The 20,714-nt window shown below is 44.1% G+C and overlaps 1 protein-coding gene across 1 annotated transcript in view; it reads left to right on the forward strand.

Annotated features, from left to right (window-relative positions):
* The window catches only part of LOC142564317 (uncharacterized), a 42,567-nt gene extending 35,480 nt beyond the window's left edge, over window positions 1–7,087 (forward strand). Inside the window, exons 9-10 of the mRNA XM_075675270.1 lie at window positions 1,328–1,414; window positions 6,904–7,087. Coding sequence (XP_075531385.1) covers window positions 1,328–1,414; window positions 6,904–6,972 — 156 coding nt within the window. The 3' untranslated portion in view covers window positions 6,973–7,087. The remainder of the gene's footprint in view (window positions 1–1,327; window positions 1,415–6,903) is intronic.
* The last annotated feature ends 13,627 nt before the right edge of the window (window positions 7,088–20,714 follow it).

The raw sequence follows: 20,714 nt of genomic DNA on the forward strand, positions 1-20,714 counted from the left end.
TGTCATCCTGAAATACTGCAAGCCAGGAAGCAATAACAGCGCACAAATAAACACAGTTCAAAGCCGAACGAACAAAAATAGAACCTACCTAATTTATTGAGCCACAAACATAGAATGCTCTTACTGTCGAAGTTAGGATACATTGTGAAGTTCAAACTCCCGGAACTGCACAGTGAATAATGAGGTGTGCTGCAGTAGAGCATCGTTGGAACGTCGGAAATCTTTATTGTTTAACATGCACCTAAATCAAGTTACGGCATTGTTTTTTATCCAGATATAGTTTAACTGTATTAGGTGCATTAGCTTTGCAGACAAATACCTTTGTAGAGGTTTATGCTCAAGGATACTATGAAAATGAACTATTTATTTGACTTCAATCTATGTTGTAAGAAAGTGCAAATAATTCATGCATATGAAATTAAAAAGCTGTTCCCAGGTTTGCTTTCCTCATTGTATGAAATGAAGCAAACTAGCAAATGTGGGGTCGATCCTTAAATTTTATACGCTTCACGACAAGTAGGCAGTCACGACGCGCAGTCAATCACCTCGAAAGGAGCGTTGCAGCGAAGAGAGTAGACGTAATATTTATTCAGAGTTGCTGCCCTTCGACTCGTAGTTTCTTCGCCTCAGGCTTTCATGTTCCAGTATCTCTTCGATATGTTACAGCGACCTCGTGGAAAGGAATTTCCCAAAGTTCTGTTGGCGGGCTAGGATAGTTTCTTTCTTTAACTGCGAGGATTTGTGGGGCATCTGTGTGCGCTACCACTTTCGGCAACTTAGCAGGGGAAAGTATTATTTTATTGCATAACATTTTATAGAAGTAGCTGTAATGGGCAGTAAGCGCAAGAACGTTGCAGAGAACGCATAGGGAAAAATGAACAGCAATCCGAATTTGCTATTATGCGGTTAGGTAGAGCCGGGAGGACCATAAATTAGCAACGGTAACCTCGACGAATTTTTTTATTGCCGGCGGCATTACTAACGATGCAGAAATCTCATCTCCAGATTCGTATGAATCGTTCTATAGTATAAAGGTATTATGTGCTGAACGTAGGCGTTCTACGATTCATTCAACGAATCGGAAGCAATTATGGACAATAATTATTTGACATGTATAACATTAGTTAACCTGTCTCTATCCTTTTACAACAGTAGAAAGTCTTGTTGCAGTAGTTGTTTACAAACAAATGGGGAACGGTGAATGCATGTCAATTACAATAATTTTCTACAAAACAAGAGTCACAGATCAAGTGTAAGTAACCTGGATGCTTAACGTATAGACCAGCAGCCATAGAGAGAAAAACGTTTATTTCGGCATTATTTGCAGAAAAATGCCCTTTTTGATTGTCGACGGTACTGCAAGATAAAGGATGGATGGTATTTTGGATTTTACACCAGTAATAGCACGTGCCAGGTGAGCTCTTACTATATTTGTTAGGAATAACGGTAATGTTAATCAATCATTCACATTAGCAATGAGTCCACGTAAAACTTGTAGGCATGGGTACTAGCACGCCTAAGCAATTATGTAACATGAATGCATACATGTCTATTGTTCTGTGCCGCTTCCTTTGACAAATAAGATAGCGATCAGCAGGACGTTGCGTGTGTTCAGTTATTGTAGCTATTTCTGCAAAACGTTGGCATTTTTATAGTGCCCTGCTTCTCGTGTACTTGACACCCAGTCACACATTGGTGGAGCTGTGTGTCATTGTTGTCAAACAATGCAGCCTCAAAGTGGATGACGCTGCAGTTACCCACCATAGCAGACAAGCCCGAATCTGGTGCAGCACGACCAACCACGCTTTTGTTGTTCCACTTTCAAGACCCATGGACGTTCAACTTGACAGATACTGCCCATGTTGAGGAGAAGCCGACACAGCAAGAAAGGGTGAGTGATGACAATCACAGAGACCTCACAGTCACGCTGGCTAAGGTAGCGCTTTAACTTAGCTAAACGGTGAAGTTGTCGTATGACAATAACAACGCTGAACGTGGAATGTGAGAGACCTATAATGAAAATCTCCGTGACCTGTTGGGGAAGGCCTCCATTGCAGAACTTGCTTTGAAGAAACAGTTCTCACCCGGAGTCGAAACGTGGAGAGATTCATAACTGCCGTATATACAGGATGTGCTGCCGCTATGCCCTTAAGCTGACAGCGACATGCGTGAGCCTGACAAGTTTGACCACATCTTGAAGGAGATAGTGGACGTATCACTGAATCAGCTGACGTGCTGACATTTTGCTGCCGCTGCTGCCATAATTCAGGATTCCCAACGCTTGAAACAAGCCAAGATCCGCAGTAATGAAATACCATTCGCCCGGTTTCCCAACACCGTCGTGACGTGTTCGTGTGCAGCGCCACCGTCTCACCTTTCATCACCTTCGGCCGAATAAACGAGGATTGTTGACCGTGAAATACAACCGATGTTTCCAACTAGCTTATTTACCAACTCCAACGGCAGCGACTCGAACAAGCCAATGGTTTCACACGTCCAAGTCATGGTGCGAAACAATCTCGCAAATCTCGGGGCTTCCGATGCTTGTGCAGCAGTCAGTCCTACATCTGCTTCTTTGGCTCCGAATTCGTACCCTGTTTACCAACGGTTAACTCCACGATCTCACAATCCCGCTGAATGCAGAACCCAGGATGATCGGCGCCTCTGCTTTAATTCTCGCAGTGTCGATGAAGTTGGTTACTACTGCAACAGCCCTTCGTCGTTAGCGCAACGTGCTCTTTTCTTCCCCTATGTTTGCCGCCTTAAGCGCAGCCCTTTTGAACCCCAATATACGACACAGCAATTCATTCTTGACGCTGTCACGGCATGGTCCAGCTGCTCGCTGCAACCGAGATGTCAACTGTACCTTTCGCAACCTTCCTGCCGTTAGAACGACAGAAAGCTGAGCTAGTTGGTAAGGATTCATTATGCAAAATAGAAGTGAGGTGTGCAGACAGGACACAAGAGTAAAGAAGTGGACAATAGTCGCTGTTCGTGTTGTCCACTTCTTTACTCTTGTGTCCTGTCTGCACGCATCACATCTATTTTGCATAATCATTCCTGCCGTTAGTCCTCCCTCTCTCTCTGTCCCCTCTACGCCCACCGCCAAAGAGCAACCGGGGCTCCTTTACTCCCGAAAACTAGCTAATTCAGCGCCAGATGTAATTCTGCATCTAGGATTCCTCCACAAAAACCGCTATTTGTTCTGCCTAGAGGATGATGTATGCTGGACAATAACGCTAAGGCTGTAATTCTATAAGGACTTGATGACATCAGGGTTAATATTTTTGTCCTGAACTTTGGCCTTTGCCGTCGCCGTAAGAAAGTGCCCACAGGTGCCTTATCCTGCGCAGTAGAAGTGACCGTTGACAAGCTGTAAGAGTGACGTCCTTGAAATGTGAACCACCCGCATCATCATCATCGCTGGTTCCCAAATTGCAGCCCATTTCTGCTGTAACTTTTTTAGTATGCGAGGCGAGCACCTACTACCAATGACTAAAAGGCAAACCCATCGGCCTAGTGATTTGATGCATATCTGTTGTTTACAAGTGGTACCACGGCAGAAGAGACGGAAAAACTAGGTCACGAAGCCAAAAAAATTGTGACGCTGGTGAGAAAATCCTACGCAAATGGACTACGAATTCCGGCTACCTAATTTGTGCTTTGAAATGCTAGATTCTAGAAAGACTATATGGCTGCTCTACTTCAGAAACCCGTCAATATAATTGGAGTCGCTTGGAATTCGGCAAAAGACGATTTAACGTTTTCTTCGGATAGCCTATTAGACATTTTGCAAAACAAGCTATACCCTAAACTGTTTACCTCACAAGTTGCTTCGAGAATATTCGACCCACTGGGACTCCTTGGATCGTATACGATCATCATAAATATAATATTCCAAGAACTGTCGACATGAGGATTACGTTGGCATGAGACGTCGACAACCTTCGTGAAGCATTGCACGGGTTTGTCCGACAGCTCCTGCAACTTCAGAAAATAGCGGTAGCTGGTTGTTTTGGGAAAGGAGAATTTGCCCAGAAAGGTTAACAGGCTCGCGTTCTTCGACGCCGGCGCTTCTGCGTACGTATACGCGATTTACACTGTGATGGACGTGGCTGAACGACACATGTTGCTGATCCCCAAGAAACACGTACCTGCTATAAGAACGACAATACCGCGCTTGCAGCTTTTAGGTTGATTGGCTAGGTGCAATACTGCTGATCTATGTGAACAGTGCCCTTTCTAAAAATAATATTCAGTTCATAATGTCTACCTACCCCTATAGATGGTCGTTAGGGTAATGGAATTCTTTTGTAAGCTCAGATCCGATCACATCCAATCCGGCAAGTTGAACCAACAAGGAGGTCTACATATACGACTCCTACGTAAAAACTACCCGCTTAAACTCTGATTTCATGCACCGCAAACAGGGGCTTCTGTCTACCAGTAGGGCTGTTGCAGCCCACGTAAATGGTTAAAATGCCATTTGTTTACCCTATCGACGATATCGAGTCTGCCAGCGGCTACTAGCACGAAAACTTCTACTGCAGCCCCAATACTCAAAATAGCAGCTTAACTTTATTTACTGTTTTCATTTCATTTTGAAGCTATTCTAACATTCGTCTCCTAACAGTTTCCATTTTCGTGTCGTTTAGGTTTGCCCTAAACGAATGTGTTATGCTTCGCAAAGGGTATTGAGGCGAAAGTCTTAAGCACCTAATTCATCGGGAATAACCGTTGTACGTCATTATGGAAAAATTAACCACGTGGCGTTATTAACCGACATTTAAGGTCAACAAAATCCAAGCTACCAGCCATGACCATTGGAGGGAGTCGAGCCCACGAACTGTACTGTTAATTAGGGCAAAGTAATATGGTCAAGCCCACAACTATTGGAAGCTGTCCTACGTATGATCTTTGGTGCTAAATAAGGCGGATAAAATTGAGGCACATATAATTAAAATTTAAAACACTCCTACCCACGAATTTTGGCTGGAGAAAACAAGCACTAGCAAGTACCATTGCATTCGAACGAGAATGTCAAATTACTTAATGAATGTCTGGTGAGCGCGCAGTCTTCCGCGTTCATCCTCTTTAGCGTTTGTTAAATGGCTGTCAGTTTTTTTTTTTACTTTGTAGCCCTGGAAGGATATTAGCATATTCTTGCAGAACTAAAGAACTGGTTTCTCGAAGATTTCCAAATGTTATGCGGAGATTGCGTTCATGTAGAGATATGTTATTCAGTTACCATGCCTTCTCGCACACTCTGACCTGAATTTCGTAGTAATAAAAAATATTATCGTAAAGCTTTGTCTCCATTGGGTTATTGTTTGGTGCTTCATATTCTTGTACAGTGGGCTTCCTTTCCACTGACTCTATCCTGCACACCATTGCCTCATCTTTAATTTTAGATCTTATTTCTTGTTCACCACTGCGTACCAGTGCGATTGTCGGACGTTGTCTGGCCGGTAGGAATCAGCAACACCAGCACGTCTTTGTGGCTCCTTCGACATAGGCGCATCAGAATAAGGCGCTGAGATAGAGAAGTAAAAATATCGCTGACACCTAATTGCCAGCGTGGTATGAGACTCAGTGGTCATTATTTTGCCTTTAATTCTTGGTATAGCAAGGAAGAGCAAGAAGCAATGGCGAAGTTCATTATAAACGGGATGCCTGGACGCTTCAATGTTATGGAATTTCAGGAACAGGCGGTGAATACCCGTTTGCTGCAGTAGTTGTTGATAAAGAACCCGTACGCTGACAAGACGTCTGGTGGTAAAGTCTAAGAGTAGCGTATAACGCATCAGGCATCGCTATAACTGCGTATTTGGGCTGCCTATGGCTTTGCAAATGCGCTTATCAGGAGGTTGTATGAATATCAGAGCTTCACAATTGCAGCTAACAAATACAGGTCGCCAAAGTAGGTAATAAATGAGCTAAGGTACGCGTTCTGCCAGAACTCACGGCTTTAGTAGTATAACTGTAGCTGCCACCATCTTTTCTCGTTCACATTCTCGAATCTTGCACTACGCAATAGAAGTTTGCACTACGCAATAAAAGAAATGTTTTGACACCGTAAAAAATGACAAAAAGGTGATGCTCACGTAGAATTTCATTGCTCTGTGGAGGACAGGAGACATTTTGAAACTTTCTCTTGACCTACATATGTTTCTCTAAATGATCAGCTGAACGAAAGGAAATTTGAGGTGCTTCTTTACTATATAAGTATAGCACGTCATTCAAGTTGGAAATGAAAGATTGTATAATGTCCTGTGTACGTTTTGTTACAGTCAATGTGACCAATATAAAAACTGGCCTTGCCCACAGCAGTTTAATTAGAAAAATTATGGTGATGTTGAATGCTTCCTAATTTAGGCGTTAAATTTTCATTTGTAAGTTAAGAACCTAGTTAGCACAGGCTAAATATATTTTGGATATTTGAACTTTGCATTGTGACCCTTTCTCGCTAACCCTTGACGTCTTGCCAATCACGTATATTTGACTTTGCACAGAGTCTGACAAAGTCGACTAATTACGCCTTTTTTTAAATGCGATTTGTAAGAGTTGACATTCGTGCTACTAAAGACAACAAACAATGATTACGCAATTGTGAGTATGTAGACTTATTCCTTTATTCAAACAGTCATGCTTTGAGAAATAGCGGCCTACCGTCATTTGCGCCATGCCAGCCTCATTTTTCCACGATGCTGCACTGAACACGAAGTAATCGTTGTGTAGGTCGCGGACATTGGTAAAATAAAACGTTGGAATAAATAAATCAAGCATATGAACATAATTGCTGTATCTTTAGTCGTCTACACGCATTCGGTACCCGCATTTATTTTATTCATTTGGTGCGACAGTTTTCTCCTGTCTTTCAACCATGTTACACGCTTATTGCAGTTGCTCAATAGAGATCGCCTGGGCTGGTGTTGCAATGGAAATTGTCATGAGAAAATACACTGTGCTTGACAGAAGGCAACCATTTCGTATTTCACCATTGCGGACACCCACGAGCACTTCCAGAAGAAAACCGCGTATTCATGGAGGTTTTCCGCAAAGAAATAAATTTCGTTTGTATTCATGTAGTAAGTCTGGATTTACTCAAAGTTCATACACTATTTTTTTTCGCAACGTACACGTGCTGAATAATGCTCATGACAGACCGGTAGCTCCAAGGTCTTTGCGCTAGTGGCGGTCACCTATAAATGTATCCACGCGTATGACAAAGGAGAATATGCTATTTTTCATGTGGTTTCTTTGGGAAAATAAGGTACCCCTACTCCTTTATGTACCTCCAGGGGTAAAATCGCACGCAGCTCATCCACAGCAAAATATTTTCCATAATATATTGCTGCTTTTAAAGTATGTCAGTATATCAGAGTCAGGAGGTGGCCGACTACCGTCCTCCACAGAGAGTGAACAGGTTGTTCGGACGCGTAGTGGCCGACGTGTAGTTTCCCGGGGGCACTTAAATTTATCATCGTTTTATGGCCTCCCCTCTCTTCAATTTTCTTTAAGAGTGGTGATGTAAAAGTCTTCATTGAATAGTAAGCATGCCACCAGTCTATGGCTGGCCCTGGGGGCAGAAATCCCTGTATACATTTGTCTTTTTATAAAGGGGTCACGCATGTTTGCTTGGGATAGAAAGTGCCGGGCGTCAGTTCTCCCGTCTGCGTTTTCGACACACCCGCATCTACGCCTATACTATAAGTACTTCCCACGCAGCAGTGTTATTCAGGAGAAATACTTAGATTTCTAACGGCTGGAAAAATTGACCGCCGGGCGATGCGGCAACAAAATTAAATGGTACCAAAATGGTACCAAACCAACGACCTTTGCTTTGCTGGTGAAGCAGCGCAATCACACGGACACAGAGAAGACACACAAGATGACACTCGCTGCACTCGCAACTATGTGTCTGGCGTTTTGTGTCTCTTTTCTGTGTCCGTGTCAGTGCGCTGCTTCATTAGCAAGGTATGATGATCAATCACCAACTAGCCCAACTTTTCACATTACTGACCTTTGCCATTAATAAAGGCATAGTTATTTAAGGCATAGTTAATTACTATAGAACTTGTAGGTAGCGAAGAGGTAGCCGCCGTAGCCACTGTTTATCCAGGCCGGCCAAGCATGGTACCACGGAATCTGGGGAGTGGCCGATCCCAAGGCAGCTCAGGTCGGCCTCTCCGGCTCGGAAGGTGGCTCCCGAGTCAGGCAAGCCATGGCTGCCCTTAGAAGCGCCAGCTAGCACGGCCGTGCAGGTGGAGCACGCTAAAGTGCTCTATTGTCGCGCTACATGCACTTGAGCCCTCTTGTTCTTCACCGGCTCTGGAGGCTTAGCCGCGTCACTACAAGTCAATTAAGGCACTCGAACCTACGACCTCTGTTGGGAATAGAGCTCACGATCTTTGGTGCTAAGTAAGGCAATGTTAATCAAGGCACCGTAATTAAGACAGAGTTAGCTAGCGCGCTCTAACCCACATTTGGCGTTAAATAAGGCGAATGTAATCAAGATATACGTAATTAGATTAGAGTGAAGAAACTCGAATTAGGATCTCTGGTCGGAGTCGAATGCACGACCTTTGATGTTTATTAGGTGGAAGTTAATTAAGGCACGGGGAGCTAAGGTTAAATAGTTAAGGCACTCGAACCCAGGAGTTTTGATGGGAGAAAATGAGCAATAGAAAGCAACAACGCATGAGAATGTGAACTTACTTGACGAATGACTCGTGAGTGCGCATGCTTCCGCCTTCATCCAGTTAACCGTATGCTACAGTGACTGTCAACTGTTTAAGCCTATTAGCGCAGCTCAGGACGAGCAAAATAGGAAAGAGGTAGGGGTAATCAAAGGGAGCGGAAAACAGGGTGAGCGCTAGCAAGAGAGGGGCCCGTTGAACTAGAAATGAAGGTCAAAAGCGTGGCAGTTTGGGCGAGTTGGTATGTCATAACTGTTTAAGCCTATTAGCGCAGCTCAGGACGAGCAAAAAAGGAAAGAGGTAGTGGTTTGATTACCCCTACCTCTTTCCTTTTTTGCTCGTCCTGAGCTGCGCTAATAGGCTTAAACAGTTATGACATACCAACTCGCCCAAACTGCCACGCTTTTGACTGTCAACATTTAACATTAACCATATTTCTTTCAGTAAGTATCCTATAGGCCAGAGTACTGAAATTGTCCTGCACGCAAATAATACACGCAAAAACACTTATTTAGAAGGTGGATGAGTCACATGTGATACAACTATGTATCACATGATTGTATCACGTGGATGGCACATGAATACATTAATAAATAATAGGCGCCACTGCTGTCACTTCCAAAATATAATAGTCAACGAAATAACATTACCACATCATTAGCCTATAGTGGAAACAACGGTTATGCAGATACTTCGCATACTTTATTTCCAGTGTGTTGGCGAAGCCCCAAGTAACAATCACTGCAAACAGATAAAATGTTTTTGCTGTGTTGTGCATCTTTATTGCACCGTAAAAGCCCGAACGCATTGCAAGAAATTGTATCAAGAATCGTACCAGGAATCGCAGGAACAAAATTTGTATACTCCTGCGGTGATATGCGATTTGAAGGTGCAAATTTTTTTCCCTGTGTTACTTATTAAGGGCATCCGATATCTGGAATTAGCGGTTGCGCGATTCATTAACCAGTTGTGTAATGGTGGAGGTTTACGTGGAATATCCATGCAAATCTTGGAAATGCAGACCTGTAAAAAATAATCATTATGGTAAGAAGTTCCAAGCATTGCATTTGCGCAGGCAATTACATGCACGCTTGAACAGTTGCCTTAATTTATGCCCCAATAATTTGGTTTTATTACTTGCCGAGCAGTTGTTCAATAGCTATTTTGGTAGAGAAGAAATAAAATTTAAAGAAAATACCAAGAACACAACGAGTTTTTGAATCGTATCTAGGTATATAACCAGAGCAGTTCGCACTGAGAGCACATTAACTATACGGGTGCTAGAGGTCGCATGTTCGGTCCCAGCCCAACGGCCATTAATAGGACACATTGTCTGGGGCTCATGCAACAACGCCTAGTGTACTAGACTTACGTGCACAATAAAAAAAACTTCATGCTGTTACACCTCGTTTGCTGTCCCCATTATTACGTGTCTCATAAATATGTCCTGAATCTATTCATATATTCTGTTATCATTTAAGGGTACTTCACACATCCTCCGTGACCTAGGTATATTTGTACCTAACTGTTTTGCTGCGTACTTGCATGACTGCGTATTCCTTGGTCGAATGGATAGCGCATCGGGCTGCCCTGCTGAGGTAACAGAGCTCGAATCCAACCATTGGACCAAATTGAGTCACTGAATTTAATGAACTGTAAATACGTGCTCTCATTCAACGAACATTTTTCATGCCACCATTGAAGGATGTAGATGCTGGACTGGCTAAGAGAAACTCCTTCACGTCGACTTAGAGCACTGCGCATGCGCCACTGGGTCTGTGCTGGTCTTCGATGAACATCGTTAAAGCCAACTCTGCTCACTGGGTATGTGCCACTGGCAATGTGCTGCTCCACATTGAAGAAAAAGACCCCTGTAATTTATACGATGTTGAGCAGCATTGAACCCACGACACAAAAGCTTCCTCAAGGACACCAACCTGACGCATTAGCAGGCTGCGACACAATTTCACTGGGTATGTGCAGCTCTTCAAATATCTTGAGAAATTGTATCATCGAGCACGTGCCACTGAGTATGCGGCAAGCGAGTGAACGATTCTCAGCGCTCGCAGGCACTGGTGGCTGACGCTTCAAGCCTCACGGGCGATTCCGCAGGCTTACCAGCCATGTCCCTAGATGGCGCAGCGTGTTCAGAAGGAAGCGGGATACAGGTGCGCGGTTGCCTCATGGCGTGTATTTCAGTGTTCGAATGCTCCAGCGGGCCATGCAATGCGGAGGCCACATGCATGGTCCGCGGTGGTGGTGGCGCTATATGGTGCCGAGTGTTCTTAGGAAAGCGCGAAAATGAAATCCCCCTACAGGTAACGGCTCAAACATAAATCGTTTCGGCAGTGACAATATATTGTCCCACTATATTGATTCAATGCTCACGCACTACCGTGGACAGTCAATGTGTAATGGGTTCTGGCTCAACCTTCAATGCGTTGTCATTGTTGAGGTATTTCACGCAATTTCTTTGTCATGTCTGTCTGTCTGTCTGTCTGTCTGTCTGTTTTTTCGCCTACCTTGGTTATTGCCTAGCCAGTGGTCAAATGGCCAGAGCATCGGGCGCTGTGCTGAGGTAAAATGGTTCGAACCGAACCATCGGATCAGCTTGGGTCACTGTGTATGTGGCTAAGGGTACATACGTGGCGCTCTGCAACGATCCTCTTTCATGCCGTCATGGGTGACCGTAGATGCGGGAATGGGTAGCAGCGCTGTTGGAAGGAAGTCTGACGCCGGCTTGCAGTACTGCGTATGTGCCGCTAGATCTGTGCAATACTCTCCGATGACCCTTTTTGATGCCAACTTGAATAACTAGGTATGCGCCACAGGGAATGTGCTGCTCTACAATGGCATAAAAGGTCCCTTCAATTTCCTCGATGCTCAGCGGAATCCACCCCTTTCCGCAAAGATTCCTTAGAGAAAGCTACCTCAAGCAAAAACTGGTTGCGTTCCGAATGACGTTAAACGACATTCAACGTTCCAACGACAGTAACGATTGTTGCCCAGCAATTAATAAAAAGAATTTCATTAAAATAATTATTGGTTTATCCTCTGAAGCTCGCGTTATTATTTTTAAAGCATTTCTGGCTTGTCTAGGATCATATTTGCAATGATGCGACGTTCGGTAATATGGTTACATGGTGTAAGGAAGACCCTATATACGTTTATCAGGCGCGATGCATGGCCCACCAGCTGCTCGGAAATTTCAGTCTCCGGCAAGGCCACCTTATACCTATGCTGGCGTCCTCGCTTCGTTTCGCAAAACGCCGTAAAGCATGGCTCCGCTGCTTGGGAGTTTCGACCGCACTGCCGGCCTGCGGACGAGAAAAATGTAGTGTGTCTATGCTTATGCCTCCTGTTCGGGCACGTTGGAAACTGGTTGGATACATGTGATGCCACGAATATTGTCTCGCAATCTGATGTTCAATGCCGTTAAGGTATAAAGCGCAAGTTGAACATTTTTCTGTCCACCACTTATGTCGTCGTCACCTGCGTAATATAAGCGTGCTTCCAATAAAATCAAACTTCTAACGGTTAGATCATGTCTTACTTACAAGCTTTGTACATCTTCATCTATTCTACGTGCAAGCGTAACTGACCAGCTCTTTAAATGAGTGATCTGGTCGTTAAGCAAGCGAACAAAGAAGGCGCCTAGAGGGGAAGAGTACCGCGCGCTGGTGAAATTACGAAGCAGCGCGCTCAGCGTGAAGTACCGAGACCTAGGGGAATGTGTATGTAATGTTAAGAGAAGTGGGGATGGAGAAACGAGGCCAAGCGTCTCGAAGGAGCAAGGTAGGGGGATGCGCGCTGAGATGACCGCCTGTGGAAGTTGCTACAGAAATTTTTTGCAATGCATACATAGTGCGTTCGTCTGGTGGTGACATCGCCCTCTCGCGCCGTCGCTGTGTGCGCGAATGAAAGAGGCCGACGGTGAGCCGGCGATGGCGGCTCAATCTTGTGTGCCCAAGGGAAGGAAGCGTGCCGTATTCCGAGGAGCGTATCGCACCTGGGTAGGGGAGCGTTGTACTTCGGCAGCGCGCGGTCGAGCTAGCTTTACCTTGAAAGCGATTTGCTTTGCGGGCACAGTCTAGGCGGGCCTATGGCTCGTAGCTTTGCGTGCGCTATGTTCTCACCACGCGATTTGCGGTGAAGCGATAGACAGCACGAAAGCCACTTCGCTCGCTGCTGCTTCCGCGATCCCACACGCCAGCGTTTTGACAGCGAGTTTCCGCGGTCATCGAGTATGGAGTGCTCATGTTTGTCAGTGCGCGCTGACACCATGGTAGGCAATTTAGATAGCCAGCGAATGTTTACAGCGGGGCTTTGTACTCCGGTGGCTGCTGCGTATGCCGCAGCCAGGCGAGCCCTGTCTTGAATATGATCTGCGATGCGCACTGTGTAGGCGTCAAGGCGTGCTGAGAGCCCATAGCGTCGTGTGCGTTATAGCACCCGTACGCGTGCGCTTCATCCATGCCGGCGAAGTTAAAGGTCAACATAATTTCTTTATAAGATGTATAACAGTAATGCTTTTAATAAAGCTTGGATCTTTGAACTGCGGACCCTAACTTCCAAAACATGCATGGTGGGTTTGGAAGGACTCGATAGCGGGGATCCTGAAATTGGTTCGTAATGCCCGGTGTTTTTAGCGAGCAGCCGAGAGTTTTATTCCGGCGTTACTGAACTGTGGCAACGTCGTACTTAGCAGCAGAACGCCATATTTATCCTAAAACTAAACCGCTGGAGAAGAAACATTCATTTAGCATTCAAACTTAGAAGGACATGGGGACTCTCTAGGAGAAATTTCAAAATTAGCATTTGAATTGTGACATTGAAAAAAAAGGCGGACGTAGACCCTTACACCTGCGTCAGCGGTCAGGCTTATTTGACGTCATACAGAGAGAAACACAATGGCAAAGAATATCTCTACAATATGTAGGGCCAGCTGTTCATTCCATGTAGGTGTATGGGCGCGCACACCGACCGTCCTACAATACTAATGCGGCAGAAGGGCGGTTGCAGAAAGGAAGGGATCACTCACGCTCGCGCGCATACAAAGCGCGAAGGAAATCCACCATACCCAAGATTACGACTTGGTCGTAGCTCAAATGCACGGATTTCTAATCTGGAGCTGTATTGAAATGCGCCCGATACTAATAGTTCTGTCGAGCATTTCTTTTTTTGGGGGGGGTTTGATTACTGAACAATTATTTGCTCAACGGCCAGATATGATCAAAAAGGGCCATGCAAGATGGTGATCAGTTACTGGAAAAAAAAATTACCGACGATTACGTTACTTCCTAATGCGAAATTTGAGCGCAGCAAATAAGCTGTTTCACCTTTTCGATAGATTGAGGCAAAGAAATTGAGCAACACATGTATGCGCTATCACAGAATTTTTTTTTATTTTTCACACGTATTCCTTTAACAAAGACTCCACTAACAGTTCTTGACAGTCATGAAGGAAGCTTTGTGGTCGGAGAAATAGACTGATATATGTTCGACTTGGTACACCAATGCTTGATTCTCAAAGACGAGATCTATACAAGTGCCTCGCGAGGTTGTCACAGCCGTGGGACGCGTTACGAGCGAGAGGAACGGGATGTTCTCCCGCATAAGTGTTAGGAAATTGCTGTTTGTCTTTATGTCAAGCCGCCACCGATCTGGCTCTCTGATTGCCACCGCACAGGGCGAACGGCAGCGGCAATTTCGGCTCGGGCGGTGCACATATACAGATCCGCCGCCACCGATCTGGCTCTCTGATTGCCACCGCACAGGGGTTGCATTGGAGGAGGAGCAAAGAAAGGAATTAAGTTCGAGCCGGCGCTTTGACAACCGGAGACTCGCAGGAAGAGGGGGGAGGGGGGCGGCGTGTACACCCAGAGGCAAACGATGGGGGCAGAAGCGCGCGCAGCAAGCGGACAACACGATAAAGGGAGGAGGGAAGAAATAGCAGCGACTGACTGATGCCGCTGACGCCGATAGTGAGTCAACCCCAGCTGCGGAGTTGGTTTCAGGGACAACGAATAACCGGCGCGTCGGCAACTGAAGAGCACCCTATCCGCCACACAAGAACAGGGGGGGGACCCTTTCCTCCTCTTTCTGCATGGCGGCGACGGTGTTCTATGCAGTCACGTTATCTTGACTCTCTAGCGGCGTCAGCGGCATCCAGCGGTATCAGTCGGTCGCTGCTAGCGCTGGGGGGATGAAAGGGGGGCGGAGCTGGTTACGAGGCCGACGACGACGCGAAACCCAGGAACGGACGCCAAAGAGCTGCGCTCTAAAATGACTTGCGAAAGAAAGATGAAACATGGTTGTAAGGAGGCGTAAACAGAGTTCGTTGTAAGTTGCATAAAATATATAAGTAGAACATGATGACAAGAATAAGGATGAGTGCTATGACGAAGAAATTCCCGGAAGACCCATCTTCCGATAACTGTCGTCGGTAATACGATTAGCTATAAGGTAATGTAATGGCCGACGGTTTGGATAAAGATGGGTTTATTGAGGTCTGCTGTGCTCATTAGGGAACTTCAGTCTTTACGATAAAGATGCACCGACTGCCACATAAGAGACGTAAGCTTGGTACTTTGCGGCGTCGGTGTAATATTTAGAACTTCATTTCAAAAAGTTCATTCGAGTGTGTACCTCGGGAGCGTGTTTTATGACCTCGGTAAGTTATGTGGTGGATTCCACCAGGCGTCATTTCGAGGGTGGTAGCATCTTCGCAGAGGTAGTTATGCTATGTTTAATCGTGGAGGTACTCATCTCCTCCCTAAATTTTGTCAAATAGTGATAAATGCTCCCTGTTCTTACTCCGGGATGGAATAGAGTGGTACACGTGGTATTGTTTATGGTAGAGGAAGCAGTATATTGACAATTTCAATGCATTTTCAGAAAATAAACTGGAATATGGCCTGTGAAGGCAGACTGGTCACGCATTTGGTTCTGCATTAAAGTTTTTTTCGAGGTTTGACCTCAGAGCTCTGGTTGCGGCACACATGCTGAAACGGCGAGTATGATCTAGCTGTTTTGGAGCAATTGGTGCAGCAAACTCAAACAATCGCGCCGTAGTCAAGACTTGAGCCGGCAAGGCTCCTGCACAAGACGAAAATGCATTTATTGTCAGGGACCTGTGTTGTTCGTGATAAAGAAGGTATATTAAGTTCAGTGTTCTCTGGCATTTAGCCTTCAAGTATGCGATATGCGGAACAAACGTTGTTTTCAGTACAACACGTTGCTGAGAAACTTGCGTTGTGCTCTTACTGATAATAAACCACCTGAGAGCTCATAGAAGTGCCTGGAACTACTCCTGTCTTATTCCTGCAAAATATGCATGTAATTCCTGTGGGCTCAGCCTAAAACCGTTTTCACCCTACCATTTATCCTCTTTAATGGGGCCCTGTTGAACACTTCTTTCGAAGGTTGCGAAGTTGCACTATTTAAAACCGATATACACGTCATCTAAAAAACGCAGTAGAACATTGTGCATGAAACAGCTGTGCTTAAAAAGCTTGTTTTGTTTTGTTTCTTAATTTTTTCATTAACATACATACACAGATGTTAGATGCCAGTAGGACCAGTATTCTTTTTTGACAAACGTCAAGCTTCCCTGGGTTCATCTGAGATGAGATTATTATTCTGCTCATAGCAGCTTCTACGACCTAAGTGTTATACAAAGAGTACTAACAACAGACCACGGGAGCCGTAATAATGAAAAACAGCTTTCTTAATAGGGAGTAATTATTTATACTATCGAACGCTTTACTAACGTCGACAAAAGCTTCTATGTAAGCAGCTTTCTGTTTTGATATTTTTAGTAATATACTCTTTCTGTTCTAGTGAACAACTTTTTGGACATTCGCATTCGAAATCCGTATTGCCAGCTTGCGAGAAAATGAGCTGGCAAGGTACTGAAGGATAATTCACTCAGCCTATTAAAAAATAGGTACAAAAGATATGTCCGCTAATTAAAAATGGAGCTTCTGCTGCATTTCTAATAAATAATCGCACCATAGCAACCTCTCTTTTCTGTGTAATTGTATCGATGTCAAACAGACATGTCACACATAAGCAAAACTTGGTGCAATAATATCCATTCCAAATCTATTCGGTTTTAGTGGCACGTTACCTTCATCGGAGGAATTAGGGTTGCTTAAGATTACGACCACCACTCATGTCAAATTCGGTACCTGCCATGCCTTTGAGGTTTTAAATGAACCTATAGATCTTCCTTGGAATAGGCCCTCCGTTCAATAATACATTGGAGTAAGTGGTAATTAGGTGAAAATTTGTAAGTGGGGAAAAGCAGGTAAGAAAGTAGAGTGGCAATTTCTTCAGAAAGGAACTTGTTTATTCCAGCATTTCCCAGAGGTGGTCACGCAGGAAGACAACAGTTTGGTAGTAAATATGTATAGCTTTACTTGAGTCGCTGTTCACTTTATTACAGAAATCCATCAAAAATTTACTTCTTCTGGCTCGTACCTTGATATAAACCTTATATATAAAGCTCCTTCGCTATTTATTTCACAAAGATTGAGTAGTTACATATGGTTTCTTAATTACAACGAAGGCACCAAATAAAACAACGGACGAAGGAAGGCGGCGCGGGACAACCACGTAGGTGCACTAAGTACAGAGCGTTTTTATTTCTTCACACAGGAATAAATATCTGCTTCCAAGGATAAAAACAACAAGAAAAAAACAGTGCCGTCATCCGCATCACACAACGAACACACGATACAGAACAGCTTCTAATTGCCGCTCCCAAGATACGCCAGTTACGTAGTGCCTCTACGGGGTTCCCCTGTGTCACTTTTCTTCGTCCGTTGTTTTGTTTTGCGCCATCGTTGTAATCATGTATCACCAACTCGACCACAAGCCCGTGCTTAATGGTTTTTAAACTTTTGATGGAGGCGGGTTTCGTCAAGAAAAATGTTTTTTATAAACATTCCTAAACTACTTAACGTACATGTGGTAAAAAATAAGAACATTTATGCAATCACTATAGAACTCTGTTCAACGTATTACATAGTGATATCGTCAGTTTGAAAGTACTTTTCTATAATAACCTGAAGGGCAGGTCTACAATCGCGGGTTCTTCTTCTTTGGCAAGTTCGAATGAGTAATGTAGGTAAATGGTCACTTAAACTGTGCTAACGAACACCAATTTTTACATTCCCGTGGGAAATATTTGTAATAAACCAGGCAATAAAACTTGATCTCTCATTCTCGTCTTTGCTTAGATAGCATAAAAACCAGGCATGCCTAACAACTAATCCAACTTTCTCGCCGTGGAAGTGTTAGATGGCATATGACTGCTGAAATCTCATCCGCAGATGACCTTGGATTTATTATCAAGGGCAGAATGGACGGCAGTTTTCATGAACCCCAACAAGAACTCTACCTTCTAACTTTGTGGGCGGTAAAAAACGGAAAATATAGCTTACATAGAATCAACTGACTAGGCATCATCGTCTACTTTAACGCAGCAGAATTCTTGAATGCAGTCAACACGGCAATTGCTTCGCAAAACTATCGATACGCCACCGCACTGCTTATCTATTCGTGACCTAGTCAAACACTGGCGTTATAGCACACCAAAGAAAGATTAGAGCTTGAGCCGTGCCAACTTTACAAGATATTCGAATAAATTTGAATATTCGAGCCACTCAACAAAGCATCGAGTTAACAGTGTTTATTTAGGCGCTTGGCAGTTTACTTGAAAACATCTTGTGGATTGTCGGTGTTCAGGCGCCCAGAATTCATTTCGATTTCACAATGAAAAGAGTACAAGTAAAACACAACCTTCCATTACCCAAGTTTCTTGGGTCAGTAACGTGGACAAAGCTTGGCCAACCCTAACACGAAAAGTATGGTAGACAGCATTCAATAGTGTTTAGTTTATCTAGGTACACTCTTCGCAATAAGATCTCGGAGAACTTCAAAGCGCCATGCGATGTCATACAAGAACTCTAAGTTAAGAAATGCAGAGGGAAAGAAGTGCTTGTGTAATGCGGACTAGGTGATCTGTTGTAGACCTACTTTCTCAGAAGCCCCATCCGTGAGGACACATTATTCTGTTGGTTTTAGGAGAGATATAAGGCGCCGGTTTACTATCTTTACAAAGAGCTCCATCAGGCAGCTTAACGAGCTATAGTTTTATAATTATTAGTTAAGGACGGTCCCTACCTTGTTTAAGGGTGTCAAGGGGAGTATCTTATATCTGAGACCGTGGCTTCGAAAAGGGTGAGCAGTGTTTTTTTTCATTTCTTTTCTTAAGGGTGTAAGTGCACCTTGATTTATTACACGACACGGTCACCACCTGGTGCCAAGCTGCTGCAACAATTCACATGTGCATCAGGTTCAGCTTTACTGAATGTATAAGCGTATGCCTCATTTCACGCACATGTGCGTTCGAGGCGCAGCTCTGCTAGGCGTTCGTTAAACCTCAGGAAAGTTTCTGTGTAGTGCTATTCACTAGATAGGCAGGGTGGTTGTGTTAACACTTTCAAAAATCTTTAAATATTGCCTATGACAGATAGCACAAATCTAGTCCAAGAGCTGGTCTACTCGAAGATGCGGAAATTACTTGCACACAGATTGAGATGCATAAAAAAATTCATAAACGACTTTTACCATATAATCTTATCGCACATATTGCAATTTAAAAATTCTAGTGCGTGAGACTACAAGGCCAATACCACTCGAAAAGAACTTCGTGGATGGCACCACTCACGACATATGCGCGGTCAAACTTGCGGTAAAAATGCTCTATCGCTCCACTTATTTCTTAACAAAACGTCGTTCTATCCATTCAAGCGCAAAAGTAACTGGGATGCCAATGCTTCTCGCTGCGAAGTCCCGCAGTTAATATCATGAAACTGGTGTCATCCTGAGAATTCGTTCCAACGCGATCCGCCTTGCGAACTTCCCGACTAGAATTAGAAAATTGCAATTTGTGCCATAACGCCATTCGGTAAAAACCTAATTACCCAATGTTGGTGAATTAGCCGATTATGTATTTAAATTGTTTGTGCAAGTAACTTCTCTTCGAGTAGACCAACTCGTCGACTAGTATTGTGCTATCTGCCAGAAGCAACATTAAAATATTTTTTAAAGTGTTTGCTGAAATACCCGCTATATTTGCCAGAAAATCCACCTGACCATCCACGCTATCACATTCTGTATTTACCAAGGGCACATGGTATGAGTGCCTGCCTTAACCTTCTTACAGCAAAGAAGTTTATGGTTACAGTTCGGAGAAATTTTCATGTGTGCGAGCAATAACAATCATCAGCAATAGCTCGACATTTATTAAACAGCCCATTAATTTAATACATTTCGTAGCAGCTTCAAAATAAAACCTGCTATGTATGTCACATCATCCTCTGTACCAAAAGCTCCAATTATTTTTCAGCTGAAGTATGCAACTAGTCGATATAGTTGTAAATTGGCTGACTCGAGTTTCCCTCTGAGTAAATGTGGAGAGTAATCAACCCGCTGTTATTTGATCTAAAATTATTGGGAAGTGGTCACTTCTGTAGCAATTCTTATTGTCTCTCCAGTCGAGGTGTTGCATAAAAAATAGATAATGGGGTTTCACGTGACAAAACCATGATTGATTATAAGGCGCGCCGTAGTCGAAGACTTAGGATTAAGTTTGTCCACGTGGGGTTTTTTAACGCGCACCTAAATCTAAGCACACGGACGTTTTTGCTTTTAGCCCCTCCCCCACTCCTCGAAATGCGGCGTCGTGGTCCGGTTTTGATCACTTGACTTCGTGTTTAGAAGCGCAACTCCAAAGCTACTAAGCAACCACAGTGGGTCGAGATGTGCCATAAGTGTATTCGACACCATGCTTAAGTGTAAAGAGGTGTATCTTTCACGTGTAACATGTCTAAAATTGATATCCGTCCTAATAAATAAGCTTGCAAGCGAAGAGAAGAAGACAGATTAGTGTTCTATTAGGCGTTCTGTCCTATCGCATGAAGAGTCGTCCCTCTGCTTTTCGGT

This window comes from Dermacentor variabilis, chromosome 11, assembly GCF_050947875.1.
Source record: "Dermacentor variabilis isolate Ectoservices chromosome 11, ASM5094787v1, whole genome shotgun sequence".
Lineage (NCBI taxonomy): Eukaryota > Metazoa > Arthropoda > Arachnida > Ixodida > Ixodidae > Dermacentor > Dermacentor variabilis.